Below are 23,106 nucleotides of genomic sequence, written 5' to 3'. Positions count from 1 at the left end.
AGGGATAACCTTGTTTGTGCCGAGTGCCGTGTCCTGACTGCTCGTTGGCCATGCCAAGGTATGGACAGTGCAATATTTAGTTTCCACAAACTGGTCTTCGCAGAATGAAGCAATTATGGGTAATGACGTGTGATGTGCCGCTGCACTAAAAAAAAAACATCACAAACAACATGCAATATGCGTATGTACGTCACATATGTATGTTGTCTGATATCTGGTCGCTTCTTCAGGTGACAGACATTTGGTCGGGTCTAGCATGTGGTCTGGAATATGGAAATAACTCTGTATAGTCCAAGTTGCTCGTATCCTGATGGTTTGGAACCATTATTTGGTAGGCGGTAGCGTTTAAACGCTGTGCATGAAGGCGGGTATTTTTCGTAACTTAGGCAGGTAACTTTTTTCGCGCCGCAACGTTTCTTGAGAGTCGGTAAGATTGTCACAACTGAAAGCTGTATCAGACTCGAGTAGCTGGCTTATAGCACGCTTTAATAGCGTCATCTCACACTGCATTTGTGGAGTTGATTCTAGCCAAATGTGCTCAACAGCTCTTTGTCAGGCCCATTTCTGCTCGTCCTTAATGCGCTTAACCATCCGAGGCATGTCGACTACACTAATATACGCCGGTCTTTAGACGCCTACTTAGCATGTCCACTCTTGAACGTCAGATAAAACTAATGCCGAAGACACTACTGTCACATTTGACACAGCCATTGCGCCCCAAACCATACGAACATAATAGCGTGGTCAATAGAGAACAACAATTAGGACGCCGCACCACCTTGCATCTGCATTAATGAAGGAGAGCGTCCATATGTAAATCGGCGCCTGTAGCACTCTGTTACAATGCACTCGGTTCCGGCGGCGGGGCAGTGGTAATGGCGGACTAACCGAGTCCGGAACCGACCGCCGTCTGCCGGGATTAGTACGGGAGAGGGCAGCCGACGGTCCCCTCCCCCCTCCTGCCGGACAGTGGGTAATGAGCTGACCACCCCCTCCACCCCCTCCACCGCCGCCTCGGGCCACTGCCTGCTCGTTAGCGCGATAGTGGCGCCCCTAGCGGCGACCCGGTCAACTGGCTGGGGCGGCCGCTCTGGCGAGGGGCCGGGGTGCCCCCTAATGAGGGTAGGTGGCTGTCCCCTGGGCGGGGCGGAGGACAGTGTCGGCGCTGGCGGCCCGGGGAGAGGACAGGGCGGTGTCACCGGCGCAGGGCGGGCGGCGAGCTGTGTGTCAAAGGTGACAGGGAGCAGTGCAGTGGTGATAACTTCATAATGACCTGGTATTTGGATGGAAGTCATGGGTACAGCGACGAACGCTACAGCCCCGAGCCTGCATACGACCACGAGTGGCCCTGGCACGAACAGCCCGGTAAGGAACAAGTTTTTGCCTTCTATTCTCTCCTCCCCCCCCCCCCCCCCTAAAAAAGGGACTGCAGTGGTCTAGCCCCGCTTTGCAAAAAAGAAAAAAAATCGACAGATTATTTGAGCAACGCTTAACTTAATCAGCCCGAATCACGAACAGTTCCTCGATGTGAAAATGCATGCATATAATATTGTTTGATTCCTCTTACCATGCACGCTAGGTAGAGATACCATGCAGTGGGGACTGATAAAAAAGGCCGACTGTGCTGATTTTATCGGTTGTCACTGCACTAGAGCGGCGCCATGCTGCCTACTCTAGCGCTGATGTGCTGGCATTGTCCTCCAGTTCATTGCATTATCTCACTTGCTTTGAACTAGCGCTCCTTTGGAAATGTCGCGCTAAGCCTGGTGCGATTCTTCAGAGTAGATTTGCTTAATTTCGTGAATTAAATTACTGCACAGATTGAGTCAGACTTCTCTATTGGAATCGTTCATCGGCACCAACAAAAGTGATCTCTGCATCATATTCGTATGTTGCTTTGAGGTGCAAACTGTAAAAGCTTAGCATGAAGTCTCCCACGTGGCAATTGGCTGACAGAGAGACTTTGAGCTGGGTTGAATGGTGGTAACCTGCAATTGCATAGCTGTTTTACTGCTTCATCAATTTATCCCAATTTCCTTCCTTGCTGTGCTAATATGAGCCTCTCCTGATCGGAGAAAAGGAAATTGGTAATACCGCCTAGGTAGGGGAGAGTGAGGAAAGATGCCCAGGGTTTGACTATGTCATTTATTATTCGAAAATGACGATCGGAAAGCCAAAACTTGGAGTCTCAACGGAAGCCGACATCATTTTTCTCCAAAAATATCACACTTTCGTGCCTGAAATATGATAACTTTTTTTGCTATTAAGCATTTTCCTGAAGAAGTGAAAGGGGGCATCTTAACCCACAGGGTGGAAAAGACGCCCCCTGGCGTTGGGTAAGATGCCCCCCTGCACTATAAGTGGCATAAATGGGCACGTGAATCGCCTGAACTAATCAGTAGTCCCTTCGAGCCTGCAGTAGACACCAAACGTCATCGTAAGGGCCCTCAAAAGTAGTCGTAAGGGGCTTTAGAGGTCATCGTTAGGGCCATCATAGTCCAGCGTGGCCAAACAAGCCTCCGTGGTGGCGTTCGGAGACCGCTGTGGGGCCCTTATAGGTCTTCATCATGCTTGAGGGCCCTCGAGCCCATCGTGGGGACCTCAGATGCCAGCGCGGCCCGTGGAGCCAACGTGGGAGCCCTCAAAGGATGTCGTGAGGAGCCCTGGAGCCAATAATGGGGTCCACAGAGGCCGTCGTGAGGGCTCTCAGAGTCAGATGCCGCCCAAAAAGTCGCTGTGTGGGCCGAGAAACCGGCATGGGGAGCACCCGACCGTACCGGACTCTCAATAGTCCCAGATCGGCTTTTGTCTCTCATCACAAGTACGTAATAAATGATTTGACGGGCTGCTTGAAGGAAAGCCTACGGATTTAGGGGGGCGTCTTTCCCCATCAGGACAGGGGGCATCTTACCCCAAGGTACCGAAGTAACATTAACCCTAGAACGCCTAGGGGGGGGGGTTGTATCAACCCCCCCCCCCCTGAGGTTTTTTCGAAGTGCACGCTAAACGGCTTGTCGTAGCGGACTGAAATTTTCAATACCCTCTGGGGCAACCTTTGCGCATCTTTTGCCGAAAAAAGATTGATCGGGTCATGTCAGGTCACGGAGTTATGACGTCATAAGAGGTACAGCCTCCGGCCGACAGTTACCAAACGTGTGCGCCGAATCCCTAGGTTTTCTGCCGGTGATACCCACATTGTTTGATGGATCATGATGAAACTTCCCATGCATGTTGGGGCAAGCATTGGCTATCGTGTGGTGCAAGAAAATTGACCGGGTCAGGTCAGGTCACGGAGCTATGACGTCACAAGAGGAACAGCGTCCGGTACTATTTTTGAAAAGCGCCCGAACCACTATTTTGCTAATTCTTGTCACCTCAAAGGGAATATGCAGCAATATTAGCTTCTATAGGGAGCAAATGGACCTCCCAAATCCAAAAATACAATCAGATTTCAAAAATTTAAATTTTGATTTTTCGAATTTCTGCCGCCGACTGTGACCTTGCCGACTTCCGGCGCTCCCAACGCGCCATTTTTAGAGCTAGGGAAACGAAATACATACCAAACGATAGAGAATTGATCAAGGAACACGATAGTGAAGGTTTCAAGTCGATATCTCCCACCGTTTAGCCGCAATCGCCGCGGAAAGTTGAAAAAGTTTGATTTTTTCGGAAAATTTGACCTTTGACCGGTCATAAGTAGGTCAAATGTTGACCTAGGACCAAAAAATATACCACCAATCGCGAGATCTCGTTGAGAGCAATCCGTTGGTTTTTTCTGCTAAGCTCTACGACCTTCCGTTTCGAAACGCCAGGGGGGGGGTCGTAACAACCCCCCCCCCCTGGTCGTTCGTGTTATGAGAAATGGCCTGGTCGTGCGAGGGTTAACCCTCGCCCGCACATGCCATTTTCCCATCCTAGAACGCACATGGGGGGGGGGGGGGGTTGCCACCCCCCGCGCCATTTCGTTCCTGTTGGAGATAGAGCTTAGCAGTAAAGACGAATAAGATTCTTTGGGAAGAGACGAATCCAATGATACCCAGTTTTACCTTCTCAGGTCAGTCATTGACCTTCCAGGTCAGGTCAAACTAAAAAATGTTGCTGTTTTGGGTCACCGTTGGATATCAAGTGTGCTGCTTATCAAATACCAATGGCGATGCTGTTTTCTGGTGCCAAGCCAGCTAGAACCTCTTTGTCACACTACCCGACCAGAATTTTGCTGCTGAGGTCATTTCAGGTCAAGTTAGGTCAAAGTCAATTATATGTGTTTGTATGTCTGTGTGTGTCTGTGTGTATACTGATGTGTGCACCGATTGTTTTTGGGTCCATATTACATGAAATCATGATCTGAGAAGCTTTTTTCAAGAATGCAGTCAAAAAACTTCAAAAAAGTAAATTCAGCTTGCATAAAACGCAATTATCTTAGATGACCTAGGTTGACCTTGACCCTGACCTTGACCCCTGTACATCGTCGAACAACATGTTCCATGATAGGTGGGAGGTAAGACTGGCAAAAAATGCCGAAATCAGGGTGTCAAAAGCTCATAAGGCCCATGGCAAACGCAAGATGTTGAGAATTGGCCATTTGGGTCATGACATGACCTGAAAAACAAGGTCATATCTCTGAAACCAAAAATCACAGAAACTTGAAATTTTCAGTGGACATCAAGAAAGGATAGAGGAGCAGCTATACGAAAAATCAGCCTTCTAACTCTAAAAATGTTGAGTGCAGAGCAGAAAGACTACCTGGGGGGGGTGGCAACCCCCCCCCCATGTGCGGGCGAGGGTTAAATCAGCACAATTTGTTAGCCATAAAACTACACCCTGAAACAAACTCTTTGGGACACAGTACAAGCATGTAAATGTATCACGACTATAGCAAGGGACGCAAAAATTATCTACCCTCTTTGATATTTACAATGTTTTGACGCCAAAATATTTTTTGAAAACAGCAAATAAAAAACATGCAATCACCAGCCAGCCGTTGCCCAACTGAGCTTCGCAAATTTTTGTGCAGGTAACAAGGCAAGCTTCCGCTTTACGCTAAGAACATTAATTTCCAGGTTCGATTCTTTGTTTCCCCGCTAGAGGGGGTGGGGCGTCTTTCCTGCACCCTGGGCATCTTACCCCACTCTCCCCTATGCTTGAAGTATTGTGAGCTGATAACGATATATTTTTCGTACAAATATACCCACCCTTTGTATCCATGGATTTTGTTACATAGAGTGAAGAAAATTGATTCGACGCCACCTTCATCACAGCCAGTGGCACTTGTCAGTCCAGCTACCGAATGGCGGGGATCACAAAAGTCATCTGATTTGGTTTGCGCTGGTCAATGTGCAGGCTCGAGGAAAGGTGGTGGTAATATGAGAACCTTTTTATTGATGTTTGCCTCCCCCAGCGTTACAAATCGTAATTTCTGAATCTGCAATTGCTGATCGATTTAACTCAGGGTTAGTGACAATCCTATCTGAATGCTGTGCAAAGGTTATGAAAAACTTGGAAAGAACACTACGTCTTCGTCAGCCTGACTCTAAGTCCTTTTTGCATTGTGAAGACTATGCCACTTAGAGCAAGCATCATGCACTTGAGTTTATGGATGCCGCTATAATTTTTACGATAGGACTGCAGTCACATTACACTAATTGCCTGAAGTTATCTCAACAACATTCATTTCTGAATCGCGCAGTTATCCGTATCTGCCTTTTGCCATTTCTCGGCGGGCATTGTCATTCCCGCGGCGGTGTTGGCGGCCAAAGCTGCGGTTTCCGCTCTCGTTCGGATGCCGGCTGCGACGGCGGCTAATCCGTCGCGGCGGCGGCGGCGGCGCGCTGCCGTGCCCCGGTCGGCGGCGGCGGCGCGCCGATCTGCGAGCGGCTCATCTCTTTGTCTGGCCGGGATCGTTAGTCGTGCCGCACACGGCGGCCCTCAATGGGCGAGGCTCCGGTCTGCCCGACCTCTCGGAACGGCGCGAACCAAATGAAGCCGCGCCGCCGCCGCCGCCGGAGGGGCGCGGCGGGGCGGGGAGGGGCGGGGTGGCGTGCATGGAGAGTCGATAGCTGCAACAGGTGTGTTCTGTGTAATCGTGCGGCGGCCACATGCCGTTCGGAAACCGACACCGAACAGGCGAACCAGGCCTTCTTTGGACAAGCGTTTGCAGACATTTTTGTGAGGTATGCTTCGTGCTGTATGAGCACGAGTGCAGCATATAATTATTGAATTGTTTGTCAAACTTGGAGCCTGTAACTTTGCAGAAGTTTGCATCTGGAATTGTTTAGATAGGTAACATTTATTACAAGGCAATTTTTTTTTTTGCTGTGTATTCCCTCGATGGTCTCTCTCTCTCTCTCTCTCTCTCTCTCTCTCTCTCTCTCTCTCTCTCTCTCTCTCTCTCTCTCTCTCTCTCTCTCTCTCTGTCCTCATTTTCCTCCTCACAACCGTTTCTCTCATTCCTTCTCTCTGTTCGTCAAGTTGTTCTGTGGTTTCCCATTTCTGTGTTTCTGCTTGAGCATTTCACCTACCATCAGTTCCTATACCACTCACTCACTTCCCACGCAGTTCACTACCGCTGCCTGTCCCCGCGCTGGAAGCGGCAGCAGCCCCGGCGCTCTACGCCCTCCCGGCCCGCTGTCGGACGTTGTTTTACCGCCGGCGGCGACATCCGCAGCGTGTCGGATCGTGTCGCCGCTCTGCCGTGGCGCCTCTCTGCCGTGGCACGCATCATTGGCCACCCTGTCCGGTCGGGGCGGCGTCCCCGCGCCGACCGGCGGACATTTCCGCCATCCAGCGGCGGCAGAAAATAACAGCGGCCGCGCGCCGCGGCGCTTGGCAGCCGACCAGAGCCCGATGGCCCTTCCCGGCAGCAGCGGTGGCCACTTCAGCGCGGCTATTACGAGCCGGTGGCGGTCGTGGACTGACCCGAGCAGACCCGACAGAGCGAGACAGGCCGACCGACAGAAAGGGCGACAGAGCGACAGAGACCGACAGACCGACAGACAGACCAGCAGACTAACAGACCGACAGACCGACCGACCGACTGACAGACCGACAGACCGACAGACCGACAGGCCGATAGGCCGCCAGGCCTACAGGCCGACAGACCGACAGACCGACACACCGACACACCGACAGACCTACAGACAGAACGTCAGGCCGACAGTCCGACAGGCCGACAGACCGACTGACAGACCGACAGACCGACAGACCAGCAGACCGACAGACCGACAGACAGACAGGCAGACAGACATACCGACAGACCGACAGACCGACAGACAGAACGTCAGGCCGACAGTCCGACAGGCCGACAGACCGACAGACAGACCGACAGACCGACAGACCGACAGACCGCTAGACTGACAGACAGACAGACAGACAGACATACAGACCGAAAGACCGACAGACCGACAGATAGACAGACAGACCGAACGATCGACTGGGCCCGGCTCGGTCCGTCGCGGGGCCGGTTCGGACGGGAGATCTCACCGGCTCATCTCCTCGGAGCTCCTCTCCTTTGAATAAGGGTTTCGGTGACGATGCGATTTCTCGAGCTGTTTGTGACTGTGTTTATTGATTATTGGAGCTGTATGAGGAATGCCAAACGCAGCGTTCAGTCAGGGATAGTGGTCGATGGAGTTGCAAACATTGCAGGCAAGATACAGTCACATACTTTGGTCTATTGATCCAGGGCTTAGAGCAACGTAAACCTAGGTTCAAACCTCACAGGAAGGTGGGAACTCTGCGAGCAGTGAGCCAGCATGAAGAGCGGCCTGAGTTGGCGCCAGTTCTGGTGTCTGTCGGCGGAGCTCGGCGTCTGAGTGTAGCCCGCAGCCGTCCAGTGAAGTTTTGTGGCCGACTCAGGGCTGCTCGGAGCACTCTGTGTCAAACTTGAGCGACCTTCTCCCCCGGGGTGGCGGGGCTACTGCCGAGATCAGAGGCGCCGGCCCTGATTAGGCCCTCACTCCCCAGGTGACATCTAATATAGAGACAGCGCGAATCGATCTGGGCTGAGCGGCGGCGGGCGGCGGGCGGCGGGCGGCGGCCCGGTCCTGTCGGTCCGTCGGTCCGGTCCGACACCCGAGACGGAGGGCAGGGGAGGGGAGAGGCGGGCGGAAATCAGCACATAACCGACGCGCCTCCATTCCACGTGGAGCAGTGGAAATGGACTCGACACTGGCGCGCAATATTTCTGACGAAACTTATGAAAAGGAGGATTATGGAGTGCATATGATTCCTAATATGCAATACGTATGTTTACAGAAGATCATTTCAATAGGCGATACTTGACATAGTTGCAGAGACCGTTGTATTACTGGTATCTACTTTCGTCAGTAAGAATTCCGCTTATAATTAAAGGTACAGTGTTCACTTAACCCTCGCCCGTAAACGGCGATCTGCCACCTTCGCCCATGCAGGGGGGGGGGGGGTTGGTGCGACCCCCCCCCTTGGCGTTTGAAAACGGAACGTCGTAGAGCTTAGCGGAAAAAACCAACGGATTGCTCTCGCCGAGATCTCGCGATTGGTGGTATATTTTTTGGTCCTAGGTCAACATTTGACCTACTTTTGACCGGTCAAAGGTCAAATTTTCGGAAAAATAGACTTTTTTCATTTTTCCGCGGCGATTGCGGCAAAACGGTGGGAGATATCGACTTGAAACCTTCACTATCGTGTTCCTTGATCAATTCTCTATCGTTTGGTATGTATTTCGTTTCCCTAGCTCTAAAAATGGCGCGTTGGGAGCGCCGGAAGTCGGCAAGGTCACAGTCGGCGGCAGAAATTCGAAAAATCAAAATTTAAATTTTTGAAATCTGATTGTATTTTTGGATTTGGGAGGTCCATTTGCTCCCTATAGAAGCTAATATTGCTGCATATTCCCATTGAGGTGACAAGAATTAGCAAAATAGTGGTTCGGGCGCTTTTCAAAAATAGTACCGGACGCTGTTCCTCTTGTGCCGTCATAGCTCCGTGACCTGACCTGACCTGGTCAAGTTTCTTATACCATATGATAGCCAATACTTGCCCCAACATGCATGGGAAGTTTCATCACGATCCATCAACCGATGTTCGTACCACCGGCAGGAAACCTCGGGCGTTGGCACTCAGTTTGTGAAAATCCGGCCGGAGGCTGTTCCCTTTGTGACGTCATAACTCCGTGACCTGACATGGCCCGGTCAAATTTTTTTATCAAAAGATGCGCAAGGTTTGCCCCATAAGGTACCCAAAATTTGGCGGCGCTGCGCGCCGCCGTTTTTGCACTATTTCCGAAAAGCCTCAGGGGGGGGGGGGGGTGCACCAATCCCCCCTACATGGGCGAGGGTTAACCCCTAACACACATGGATTCTGCATTGATACGGCTTGCCTGTGCTAGATTACTTTTCAACGTAAACTTAATGAGATTTATTTCCTAAAAGCTGGACACATGATTGATTTCATGAGCTTTTATCATGAAATTAGTCTTTGAGACTCGTCCTTTAATATATACCGGATTAGCTTTTTAGGTTATCGACTATGTTTTGACAAGCGATTAGTTCATGGTAATAGTCATGATTAACATGGTAATTTGGTACCGAACTGGTTAACAACAATAATGAAGTTATGAACCATGCTTGTACTGAGGTATAGCAAAGGGCGCATTGACGTCGATAATGTATCCATTGATGCTATTGGCTCAATCTCACGTCCAGGCTGCATACTGTAAAACCAGTATCCTGGAGTTTGGAGATTCATGTCATGTCTCAAAGGGCTGCCGAAACTCGGTGATGTTTTTTTACTTAATCATAGAATAACCCATGTAGCGTTGTGTTCAAATGATCACTTTAACCAATTCAGATTCAAGTCTCCTCGTAAGCGGATTTCAGCAACAGTTCCTAGAAAACAGGATGTATCGGTACTTTATTGCATACCTCTTCTGTTGAATGCTGGGCTCCTTGCCGGAGTATCTGACGACTGACCTCCCCGTTGGACTGTTTGTCTCCGTTCGGCCACTGTTCGACCGCGGGTCCATCGGCGGCCAGTCGCGCCGCCGAGCGTCCCGGCCGGCCCCGGCTGTCGGGCCGAGGTGTGCTAGAGCGCCCATTTGGCGCGCGCCCAGCATCGCCCAGACGTCATCGGAGTGGCCGTCCGATGACGCCTCCTGATGACGCCTGCTGATGACGCTGCACTTAGCCACGGCGGCCGCCGGCCCCGCGCGGGGATTAACCCTCGCCGGACCTATTGGTTTTCTACATACGCGCCGGCCGAGGGGGGGGGGGCGGGTACGACCCCCCCTCGCCGTTTCGCCCCTGGTGGAGCTAGCGCGTCGCGGAAAAAAAACGAGCGTGTGCGCCGTTACGATCGGGGTACCAAACCCGATTTTAAGGTCCTAGGTCAACCGGTGACCTCTGAGGTCAGGTCAAGTGCCCCAGGGTACGGTTCAGTTTTTGGTGAATAACTTCGCAAAAAACGGCCGCAGAGCCGCGATTTTGGCAGCATCGTGTTCGCCTTGATCAGGCGCGTCGAATGATATACTTTTTGTCCGGGTCAGGTCAACTTGGGGTGTTGACCTCAGGTCAAGGTCAGGTCAGCACCCCCAAGTCACGAAGCTGGTCGAAAGGGGTCATATGTCGCAATGTCGCATATCATTCGATTCGGCAGGTCTTCCTGAGTCCATTGGTGGCTTTCTCGACTCGCTAGCTCAATTTGATCAAGAGTTATTGACGAAAAACTAATTTGACCTTGATGACGTCATAAATGACGTCACGCAAGGTCAACATTGCAAAAGTGACGCATCTAACCTTGCAAGGAGTGCATCAAATCACGATTCTGTGTGCTTGAGATAGTTGGAGATCGTTCCCGGCGCCAGAATAGCAGTTTTCATTTTTCCCCATTGACTTATAATGGTGAGGTCACGAAAATGACCTGACCTCATATGACCTTTAGGAAAAATCCGAGATATACAAGTTGTGAGACTCATAATGGATACTAGATCCTGCAAGTTTCATTTCCCTGTGACATCTCCTCTGGCAGTGAGGGCGTTGCGAAGTTGCGACATCTGAAGACCGTGCAGAGGTTCACTTATGACGTCATAGGTCAGTGACCTGACCTGACCCAAAAATGCAGTTGGTGTCAAAAGATGCGGCTTGGATCAAAGGTCAGGTATGCCAAGGTTCAGCTCTCTATCGCCAGCGTGTTCGGAGCTATCGCGAAAAAACCCTATGGGGGGCGGCACCCGCCCCCCCCCCCCTCGGCCGGCGAGGGTTAATGACCGCCTGGCGCCGGCTGATTGTATGGGGTCTGTGGAACCGGGTCCGGCGCCCGCCACACAGAGCATCCGACGGTATTGTGCTCACAATCCGATACCGCCGTGTGCCAACAGTGCCGAGAACACGTCCAACAGATAATGACATCCTGTGGAAAATGATACAGGAGCTATTACTGCGCCGGAGAGCAATTAAGTCATTTTGGTGAGTCGTTTCGTTGTTATAACTTCACGATTTAACCATACCTACTTTACGCGAAACATTCTCATGAGCCATTGAACAGCGTTCCGCTCAAAGAAATTGGCATTATATCACATTCTTTGAACATTGCCTTTGATGTGTTCAATAGATTGTAATTAGTTTCTCGAAATATCCCGGCTAAAGAGCTTAATTCCGAACCTTGTGTGACAATGGATCGGCTTCGGGGACCGGTGAAATCCCCGCACGTAAAAGGTATCGCCTCGGGCTCTGACGGTCGGTAGAGTGCTGCCACTCAGCACATGTGGTCGCCGGAGTCGCCAGAGGCTTCTGTCGTAGGACCCGTGGTCGCCAGGGTCGCCAGCCTCTCCTCTGTTTACTCATAGAGATTGTTGTCATAATCGTCAGCCACTCCCCGCCTGTCGGGCTTGTGGTCGCCATAGTCGCGCCAGCAGCTTACCGCTTAGCTCGTGGTCGCCAGGGTCGCCAGCCGCTCCCGTTTATCTCTGTGGTAGCCCGAGTTGCCAGCTGCTCACTGGTCGCCAGAGTTGCCAGCCTCCAGTGTATCCAGTACGCACCGGCGCGGTGTCTGATGTATTTATGCCGGCCACGAGCCCAGGTAATTACGGCTACCTGTGCACTGAATGCGCAGTGTCTCGTCTACCACAGACGTCCATAGAGACAAACAATGCGTCTGCCACACAGTAGGCAGGCGCAGTGCGGTCTCGGCTCGGGTACCCCGGCTACACTTTTGCAGTTTACTATGCTAACACCAGTAAAACGCCTTTTGGGCGAAGAACGAGCGAGCGAGATAGTGAGCCCTGCACGTGCAGAAGGGCGAGAGGGTAATTCCAACGGGCTTGTGCAAAGCATCCTTCTAACCGGTCGCTAGCGGTGTACCAAATTTGAACGCAATCGGCCCAGCCGTTCCTGAGATCTGGAAGCGGCATTCTGCACGTGCGCACGTGCAAACGGGGTCCAAAATGACTTTTGCACGGCATCCTACTAACCGGTCCCCAACCGTGTACCAAATTTGAGCGCAATCGGCCCAGCCGTTCTCGAGATCTGGAAACGCCCCCTGCACGTGCGCACGTGCAGTAGCACCCTAACCGCAACACATGGGAATGCATTGCCTGGTGGGTGCCTACCTGTATGCCAAGTTTCAGCGAAATCGCCCCAGTAATTACCGAGTTACTGAAATGGGAACAAAATTGGCACCTCTTATTGTTGTATTTTGCACGTGCAGTGGGGGTCACTCACATAGATGAAGAGTATCCGACCTTTGGTAGAAGGGATGCAGCTACCCTATAAAAATGACCGCAAGACAATCGCTCAAGCCGCTGCTGATATATGGGCCTCTCAAAATCATTACTTTTGCAAAACTGCTTAAACACCCTTGACTTTTCACGTGGCACGTGCCACGGCGGTCACTGAGATGTATCAAAAGTAGTCAATTACGGGGTAGAAGGGATGGGGCTACCCAGCAAAAAAGACCGCAGGCCATTCGGTCCAGCGGTTGCTGAGATATAAGCCTCTCAAAAGCGTTACAGGCCGGGCCGGGCCGGGCCGGGCCGGGCCGGGCCGGGCCGCTCATACTGAGATTTTACCGTTATATTGAAAAGACTTCGCTTCGCTCGCTGCGCTCGCTCGCTCGTAATCACTGATATATACCGAGGAAAAGGACTTCTGATAAAGTTGCAATATTTTCGGTGTTGGAATAAAAGGTAACCGTGCCTTTTATGCGCGTATGTCTGTCAAGTCATTTTAGCGCATTTGCACATTGTTTGGTAGACATCTGTTGAATATTGACTAGTAACGTTATTACTGTGGTTACGTCTATTGTAATGATTTAGTATGATTTTTAGGTTTTATCCCAAACTACTACTGGCGTGATGATAAGAAGCCCATAGTTTTTATCGGCTGTAGCTGACTTTCAAAGGTGACCAGCTCCTGTCAGTAACAACTTCTTTTGTGAGTGATGTGCAATGTGCAACATGCATGCTATTAGCCTCCCTATCCTTGGCGGAGATAAATGTTCATTTTCCTGAAATGTTCCGCTTTGCTCGTGATGTTGTCAGCAACAAAAGCCTTGAATATGTCTGAGTTATCGGATTTGGCTATTAGGAGTTCATGCTCATTGCGCCAACCATGCTTCAGTTGCGCGTATGTCTATCGATCAGCCATGTCGCTGTCTTGACGATGATAATATTCACATAATGTCCTTGGCAACCAGTAGGATTTTTTGCCAATACTCCTCATCCGCCAACAAACAGCCCATTTTTCAAACAGCCTTTTGAAAGCAGTCATACGTATTCTTTTATTCTTCGTGACAGGAAATATAGTGTCTAACGGCGCGTCTCAGTCGCCACCCGTTCGGTCTGTCTACCGTACCGGCACGGTTTGTAGATGTGATGCGGGATGGTGCGGAGGTGATAAATGGCGAGCCTCCCCGGCCGGCTGGGCACCGACGGGGGCGACGCGACGGGGCCGACGGGGCTGCGCGCGGCGGAAATGACCGGCTCCCACCATCTCGGCGGGTGGAGGCGGTGTCGCCATGCCGATACGCTGACCCCGATATTATATGTATCTGGCCGGCGGGAGACGGTGTGCTCCCCGGGGGGCGATCGGCGGTGTCCGGGGACCGCCGACGGGCCGCACCGCGGCGTCTCAGCGGTCGGTCACAGACTATGACCTGATGACACTGATCCCGACACCGACCGCTGTCACTGCGCTCCCGCCCGTCACTGGCTCATGTCACCTCAGCTCAGCAGAATGCTTTTGAAGACAACATTTGTTTAGCTTTCTGATCATGTTTGACGGAATTATCGTGAAAAGGCGTTTAAAGCATTGACGTTTCCTTGCAACAGGTGTATCAAATCGAAGCCGTAACCATTGACACACTATGATTCCATGCTGACGGGGACACGAATGGACCAAAACGGGCTTCGCTCCATGTTAGCTTGAACATTTGAACAATGCCAAACGGTTTCATTCAAAGTTCGACTTACGTCTGAAATAATCACTTGTAAAAGAAGTCAGGAAAACGCTATCAAAGGCCGATTGAGGTTTCTGGGTCGTCTTTGGCAGGCAGACGGCAGCGTAAGATGATCGTGAGGACCGCTGAAGGTCGGCCAAAAACTGCCGTAGCATCCCAATCAGTTCAGCTAGCTTTGTAAGAAGACAAGCGCTCTGTCTAGCTGTTCAGCTCCTCAGTTTCTTGATAGCATATTGTGTGAGCACCTCAAGGACATAAGTTTGTTACAGATATTGATGGAACGCTCGACAATATTCAACAAGGTATTTTAATCAAATATCTAAACCCGACTTTTCAATGACGCCTTGCATTCCCCAAAATAATACCCATGATTAATCACTTTGGCGCACCTCGGTGTTCATTAATTCACACTCTCCCTAAGCGTGATAAATCACACCGACAATGCATGCAGCCGCGGCCCGTGATTAGTTCTGACACAGCTGTCACAGTCTGTGTGTATGTGACGGGAGGGCTGTGACCTGTCGGGGACTGCGGCACTCCCTGCGCGCCCACGCCGCACCTCGCCGTCACGGTGGAGCGGCGCGACAACAAAAGGCGAATTTATCGTTCAGACCTAATCGATGGCGGCCTGCCGAGCGTTGTTTACTCTTACTTTGTTCTCCGGGCTCCCGAGCAGGCGGATACATGGACAGGCACTGGGACCAGACCGGTAAATGTCACACGAACGGTTATTTGTTGCTGCAGTCCGGTGTGTGAAAAGGTGACCCAAATATGTTGCGCTCATAAAGGGAAAACTTGGTGTAGTCTTACCGTAGTATGGCGGTCAATTCTGAGCTTAAATCAAACTTGAGAGTTGAGGGTTCGAAATGGGGTAGCAATATCACCACACTGGATTAGTTTTAATGACTCCAAACAAACTTTACTTGTGAAATGTTTCCTGAAATCACCATTGTGTGTCTACCTGAGCTTGACACAGGTAGAAATGCTGATGGCTGATGCTAGTGTTCCGAGCCTATTTCGGTATAACGATCCCACATGACACACGCGCTTGATATTGTAGCTCCAGATATTGTAGTTACCATGCTCCCAGTGCGTTAGTATGTAAATATCACCGCATCATTCCGTTATACCAGGTAGTCGCCGTGTCACCGACACACCCTGTGCCGTTATATAAACACCCAGCGGCGACCGCACAGCCGGGGATAATCTGCAGCGGCGCCGCACCGTGATTATCCAGTGATTACACATTCCTCTGATCCGCCCGGCAGCGCAGATTGAGCGCATCTGCAGTGTCACTGACCGTGTTGGTCCGGCGTATTGTGAGCGCGCTGAATACAGCCAGTAGTGGTGGGCTCGCTGCGCCGGGTTCGCCGCTAATTCGGTGTCATATGAGAGGCAGGATTGGTTAGTTATACGCCAACTAGAGAGAAGGGGGAGGAGAGATAATTTTGAATGGTCTGCGTATAGGCTGTGGAAGAAGTACTGCACATATTGAGTGGACCTAGATCCTGCCTGAACGTTGAAGGCGTCAGCAACCAATTCGAAGCGACCAGGAAGACACAGGTTTACGTGTCCTACCCGGTATTCGAATCTGGGCGGCCGATTAGGAGGTAAAGATCTCACCCAAGGCCACATGCTTCCCGGGACTGGCCAATTGGCATCGTGTGACGTGAACGGAGATATTTGCAGTGCAGTCCGGTCACAGCGACAGGCGTAGGAAACAGCGGTGTGCAGCCACGCTCGTCTGTTTTGGTAACTGATTGGACTTACGTAAGCACAGAAGTTGTAATCACCCTTGTAGTTGTGCACTGCTAGCAGATGTTTTTTAGCAATAGTATCAAGATGCCATGCGTCCAAGAAGCGTCTTTTGCACGTTTTTTTTTATTTATGTAAGTCTAACTTACAGATACCCAGCTGCCCAGTGTTTTTTATCTTCGATCTCAACCGATAAATGGTCAAAGAGAACTCAAACTTGGTCGGTCACCGCTAAAAGCTGGTCCAATATGGCGTGCTCAATATATAACTGGCACAGTTGATTTGACAGCTGCAGTAGTCATGATGTTAGGTTTGTCAGACTGTTTACATGCTCATTGATATTTGCTCTGATGCTCAGCAGCATTTATCAGCAGGCTGGCTGTCGGAGCTCCTATGTTCACCTCGAGAGTCCACAGCTGGTTCACATGATATCTGCGTTTGACCAGTCCGTGTGCACAGTTTGTCCAGTCGCCGTTTCCAGCGTCTCGGTCGGTCAGTTCGCTGGTTCAGTGGATACACGCGGTGTCGCTCGGTATGCCGTTACCTCTGACCGGCGGTGGAGGCAGTCCTGGACGGTCGTCCGGACCCTCTGATGGACGGAGCAATCTCGGTCCGTCGCCGGCAGACCGACCACCGACCGGACGCACCGCGGCGACCGAAACACGCCCCCGCTCGGCCAGAGCCCACACCGCTCCGCTCACCGTGCTTATCGAATTCAAATCAGTGTTGTTCAAGGCGCGCTCCAGCAATTACCAGAGGCGGGGATTCTTGGTAATGGCTCATTAGTTTTATGCTTAATTAGCGACTGGCGGTTTCAGTATCGGGAGGAAATTATATAATCGGGTTTCATATTCACCTGGCGGCTCTGACGGCACGTAACCCGTGCCCGGGGAAATGACGGATCACGTGGTTGCTTCCACGACCTCCCAGAGGCGCAACCACATTCCCGTCCCTTTATAACGGGCCCTCGGGGCCTCGCGGCGCTGAGCCTGGCCGGTTCTCTTTCGGATTGGTTTTTGTTTATAATTATGTGTGTAAATATATATAAATGGTCTTACGGTACTGACTTCTTTTCTATTTGTCATTGGCACCAGTGAATATGGAACAGCATGGCATGAGCGTCAAATCACGAACACGCTTACATCTTTCTTTGGCTTGTTGACATTTTGGCTTGGATGAAAGGTTGAAAGCGTAAGCATCAGTGATCATTAGAGAGTGAAAAGCTTTCACGACTAATCCGGCTCAAGCGCATCATTAAACTTTCTACCAACTGTTGAACTTCAGGCATTGACATCCATTTCCACTCCATTGTGGTGGTCTGCAAGTGTTGGCTGCCGCTGTCGAGCTGCGCCCTGCGGACGGACAAAACAATCCAGGGTGGTGTCTCACTTGAACTAGTGGACCAGGCCTGCTTCGGTTGAAAACCGAATCAAGGAATTGGAGACGTCAGTAATGGAACGTGGTGCACTTACAGGATATGTTACATTCATCAGATACAGTACATTTTAGGCGATACTGGTAGCTACCATTTATCTTTACCAGGGAGCGCAATAGGTAAACTGATATTCGGCAAGAGGGCCCAAACCACTTAGCCTGCCACTGCGATTTCAACCACATCCTCTGAGTAGAAACACCTATAAGCATTATATAAGCCCTTGCAAAATGCACCTGATTGTGCCGCGCCTCGCCCTTTCACCGCTCAACTGAATAGCAATGCAAACAATCTGGAAATCACAAACTAAAAATTACAAATCAAATATCCCTTTGGGTTTGGCTACAATCTCTCTGAGCAGACCAGTCAGATTCGTCATTTACTAAATTCCCGAACAGAAGCCTTGGTGTTTGGCGCAGCTGGCGTGTTTCCGCAGTTGCCGACAGACAGCGGGTGCCAGAACCAGCTCCGTCCCGGATGGCCAGGCGGTCTTGAACGGCGCGCTCGCACACCGAGCTCATATTTTTAGCGTGCGTTTCAGTGTGTCTGAACGACTGACGGCTCGGCAGTGAGGTCTGCAGCACAGTGCTGATCGATAACCTGCCCTGCTGGAGCGACGCCGCTCCGACGCAACACCATTACTCGGCAATTTACCAGAAATGATCCAAATAAATTACACCAATCTGCTACCGTTTAACATGCCAGCTCTCTGCTGGCGGAGGAACGCAGGTGGGCGGGCAGATCTCATTTTGTCTGGCGCTGCGTGCGCTCCGACACGGCGTCGCGGAATGTCGGCCGATACATCGGCGGAAAGGCGTGTCGATGAGACGCCCCAGAACTATCGAGCCGGCCCCATGCAGCGCCGAGAGCCGGGGCAGCCTCCCGCACGGCGGCTGAGCTACCGCCGGGCCTCGGCCGCGAGAACCCGAGCAGGTCACGTCGACAGACTGGGGTTCAGGTGACACGGACACGGACACACGGACACGGACACGGACACGGATGACACGGACACGAAAATGGAAACGGAACCGAGGTCTTGCGAAACACCTGTTCTAAGTTTCCTTGGAGGAGAAGCAGCGCGGTGACTTTTTTACTTCTCCTTCTTGGAATAATGATGAAATAATGCAATGTATTTCTTGCACACGCTGCACATCACTTCACGACACCAACCAGCACAGACAGAGGGTCCTGTCTGGCTGAGGCAGTGTACCGATCGGTCTGCTGAGTCACTCGAGCCGTGACCGCTGGCCGTGACCGCTGGTCACCTGCCGGGTGACAGGTCGCGGCTGGCGAGGCTATTGGCGGCGGCGGCTGCTGACGCCGGCACGCTGTGGAGCCGGGCAGGCAGACTCCATTTCCCAGCAGCGGGCACCACCAATAACGCTGTCCGGCTCCGACGCCAGGTCAGACGTTATGGAGAGGGACGGCGGGATCAGGTGACACAGCGCGCAGGCTCGGTTACATGGTTACAATGTAAAAAAAATGTTTACTTATATTCTAGTTATCCGGCCACTTTTCATTAACAAGTAAAATTATTACATTGTTTGTGAAAAGTGAAGTCTACTCGCATTTTGTTTGTGAAAAGTGGCCGGATAACAAGGAAATTACAAAAATAGTAAACATTTTTACAGTGTACGGAGGCTCAGTTCCTCGCGTCATAAAGGTTCGATGGCACTTTCATGTAGTTGTACTTACTTACTTCATCGTTAATTGCTTCCGCTTTTACCTGACATTGGTCACATCTCAATATCAACGTCGATAAGCATCTGATAATCTCGGTAAAAATACAATTGCATTAATGGAAGCGGATTTCTGGTAGAAAGGTTAAATCTAGACTGGTCACTTGGATTATGAACTGATGTGAGCCCGACGATGGCATGCTGTCACCAATGTGTCAGATTTTCACATATGCGTGGGCGGAGTGCACAGAGGAGCTGTCGCCAGTCCAATGTAACTCGATTGGTTTATTCATGAATCTGCTGTCGTAAAATGACAGCTATTGACAGGCCGCCGCTCCCACGCGGAATTAGCTACAACAGTTTGCATCAAATAGCATGCAACACCAGATTGTAAACAAGGTTTTCATATGTCTGTGTATTCATGGTTCCAGGGAAGCTGATAGGGTCATGGATGAGACTATGGTATACTTCGAGCAACTAGCTTCAAACCATTGGAAATATTCCGGGCAATGATCACTCCCCGAGCTGCTGTAGTTCGATTGCAGGAAGCTGATGCACTAACTCAACTTGCTTCACTCTTGTTGGAACACTCCTCACTCATCTGTTCTCTGTTAAGCGAATGGCAGGAAAACAACAAAGTCGTAAAGCCGGCTATACGGGGGAAGAACAGACCCGCGCTGAAACAGCTCCGTTTTACGATATGCGAGCTGGGCTTTTACGGGCCATCTACGGAATTATCTGTGACAGCCTGTTGTTGCTCATGTGGATGACACTGTATGCATGATTTGCATGTACCTACTAATTCATCGTACACCTCAAAAACTTTTCATGAATTCGGAAATAGCTTTATGACATAGCAGCGGAATGATATACCTAATAGCTTTCTGTACATAATTGACTAGCATTGGGGCTATATTTTTATGAGTTATTTTGCTGGTAAAATGCGCTGATATTTTTTTTCTCTGATCAAGAACACATAGCAATATACAATTTAGGTGCATTTGTTGGAGCATTTATTTGATTTTAGTGGTAGTCACTTACCTATGCATTGAGCGGAATCACTTAATTAAACATTCATCCCCTGGCCTGTATTTTCTAGACCGTATTCAAGGGGAGGCGCATGCATATGAGTTTATGATAACACTGTTGCAAGTTTCAATTTGCGCAGACCCTTTGTTCCTCTCTCGCGGTAGAGTTCGGGACGCAGCGGCGTTTTTTAACTTCAGCCTGCTGCACAATGGCCCAGCGTCGGCGGTATACATATATTATGCGTCTGGTCACCCACTTTTAGTCCCTGTTGCTGAAACATCCCGCAGCCATTAATGGAGAAAAGCAAAAGTGTTCTGAAAATAACTGAGACTTTCCTTTTTGCCTAAATGAGAATATCAGAGGCGCATACGCTCGCTCAAAAATTAAGCAGATGCAGATGGTTGAAAGTGTAAGCACTATATATTGTGAATAGTATCAACGAGTCTCACTCTCTGTAGTTATCATGATAAAATATTCAAGGCACGTACAGAAAAGATCCAATTTTCTCTTACAACGCTCACCTATCAACGAATAATGTATCGTTTCCCGTTCACCAAAATACTTGTTGAGCATTGAGTAATGATAACCTGTTAGGATTCCTTCTAACTACATGCAGTTATATCAGCATATCATATTTCAAGTAAGATAAACTTCGCCTAGTGTCAACCGTAGCTCGTCAGCCATAGTGCGACAGCGATCATTGGGTGGACCGGCCTGTTCCGCCAGACACGGGAGTGCTGCGGAACAGCCTACCACCGCAGGCAGTCTCGGCCGGCGCGAAGCTCGGCTCGTACAGTCTGGCGCCGCGCCGACGGACGGATGGTAACCTTGGCGTCAAGGCAGGAAACAGGTGGTGGTGCTCAATGCTCATGCTCCGTCGCTCCATTGCTCCTTGCTTTGGGCTGAGGGAGAGGGAGCTGCCCCGAATTGATAGTCGACATGTCTTTGGTTCCATGCGCATTATGGTCTTACAGTCCAATGCAGCACATCCAACAGTTTCCCTTCAACATCATCTTGCATAGCCGCCAGTGGCGAATACCTTCTTATTTCTTTATTGTAGAGTGATTTTTGCTTTCCAAATTGTAATGGGAACGAGTTCATAATAACAGTGTACAGTTAAGTACAGTATACTAACAGCTGCCCTCTGACTGTACCTAAAATGTAAAACATGTCTACCTATAAAAGAAAATGTTTCCATCGTGCGCGGCTCCACCCATCTGCACCCATGGTGACCGTCCATGTTCAACGAGCTGAAATCGTACACAGCGCCATCTGTCCTGGGTAACGGCCAACGGGGACGGTAGGCTCAGTTGGCTGAGCGTCCAGCAGGTGGCGGCCAGTTGCTGTTAGTCTGTCTGACCTGACACCCTGCCTGAGCAACCATCACTTCTGACTTGGTCGGTACTATGTCTGACCGGGTACCGTCTCTGCTGCCTGGCTCTGTCTACTGTCTGACATTGTGCTCTGCCCAATGTATGACCTGTTATCCCCCGGCACTGACCCGCTGTCTGACTACCTAGCTATTTAGTTTATTGACACTTCAAGAAGACTCCATAATACCTTGACCACTCTCCAAGCCGGTGCCCTGGTTTAACCGGTACCCTGTCTAACCCGTTGCACTCTGACCCCCAGGAGACACGATGCTGGCTGCCAGTGCGGCTCGGAGCCGCCGCCGGAGCAGTGTGGCCATCCCTCCGGCGGCCGGCGGCAGGCGTCAGTCCCTGTTCGTCACCCAGCAGCTGGAGGAGCGTCGCGAGCGGCGGCTGCGCGAGAACCGCGACCAGCTCGACGAGCGCGACGAGCCGGAGGAGGGCGAGGGGGCCGCTGACGCGCCGTCAGAGGGCCGGCCGGCGTCGGCCACCTCTGCCGAGCGCGTCTCACCGCCGGACAGACCGGCGGAGAGGCGCGTCACGCTCAACGTGCCCGATGGAGACGCGCCAGAGCCGGGGATGCGCCGGCGACGGGCCGTCGGCATCGGCGACCACAAGTCCTGCGCGCTCGTCCAGTCCAACATGAAGACCCTGCGGCTCGGCGACCTCATGTGAGTACTGAGTACCCGGATGGACCGGCTCTGTTCGGCCCGATCTGTGGGCCCTCTGTGTGCTGTGTATTATAGAGCGCAAGTGGCGCCGTGGTGCTCATGCAGACTGGTAGCGCCACTGACCTGCTGTGGCAGATGAGTGAAACTCAGCTTTGTTATAATCTGCACTGGCGGCGCACCGAGGCAGCAATTCAGGAACGGTGAATCTCAATCTTTGACATCTAAACCGAGGCATAACTACGCGTCAATCGTTAGTTTTTTGTCTTTTTTTTACTGCTTCGGACCAAAGCAGTCTGCTTCCTAAATAAACGAAGGTGTACCGCTTGGCGCAGCATTGGTATGCGGGTCTATACGGGCATGATTTATGCTGAGACTTATCAAGTCTCATGAATTTGTCTTCTAATACTAGTTGCAGTCATTCCAACTTTCATTTTTGTGTGGAAGAGTGCTGTCAATTTCAAATCATTTAGGTGCATGAAAGCAATTTTTAGCATTTTGAACAACCCATTTCCACGAGGCTCTATAGTCTATAGCTCAAATAGGCTGAAACGGCAATATGCTTACATCCGCCTCGATCTGGTCGTATGTGGTAAGCTAATGGGTCCGACCGACGACGCTAATTAATTCAAGAAGCGCGCAGATCTCCTGTGCATTTGTTAAACTGTTCATCCAATAAATCGAACGGCTGTTCAAGAGCCGGAACAAATTCCTTTTCAGGTGATTACCCAGTAAACATGGCAGCCTCG

General features: G+C 50.9%; 1 protein-coding gene across 1 annotated transcript; it reads left to right on the top strand.

Annotated features, from left to right (window-relative positions):
• The first annotated feature begins 1,121 nt into the window (after window positions 1–1,121).
• Window positions 1,122–22,782, top strand: LOC122366829. Its single transcript, XM_043339445.1, has 2 exons — window positions 1,122–1,365; window positions 21,952–22,782. Exons 1-2 carry the CDS (start codon window positions 1,269–1,271, stop codon window positions 22,362–22,364), a joined length of 510 nt encoding a protein of 169 aa, XP_043195380.1. The 5' UTR covers window positions 1,122–1,268; the 3' UTR covers window positions 22,365–22,782.
• The last annotated feature ends 324 nt before the right edge of the window (window positions 22,783–23,106 follow it).

Source organism: Amphibalanus amphitrite, unplaced genomic scaffold, assembly GCF_019059575.1.
Source record: "Amphibalanus amphitrite isolate SeventyFive unplaced genomic scaffold, NRLGWU_Aamphi_draft 000833F_arrow, whole genome shotgun sequence".
NCBI classification, from domain to species: Eukaryota; Metazoa; Arthropoda; class Thecostraca; order Balanomorpha; family Balanidae; genus Amphibalanus; species Amphibalanus amphitrite.
Note: the sequence above shows the minus strand (reverse complement) of the source record. Positions and strands in the feature narration are given on the sequence as shown.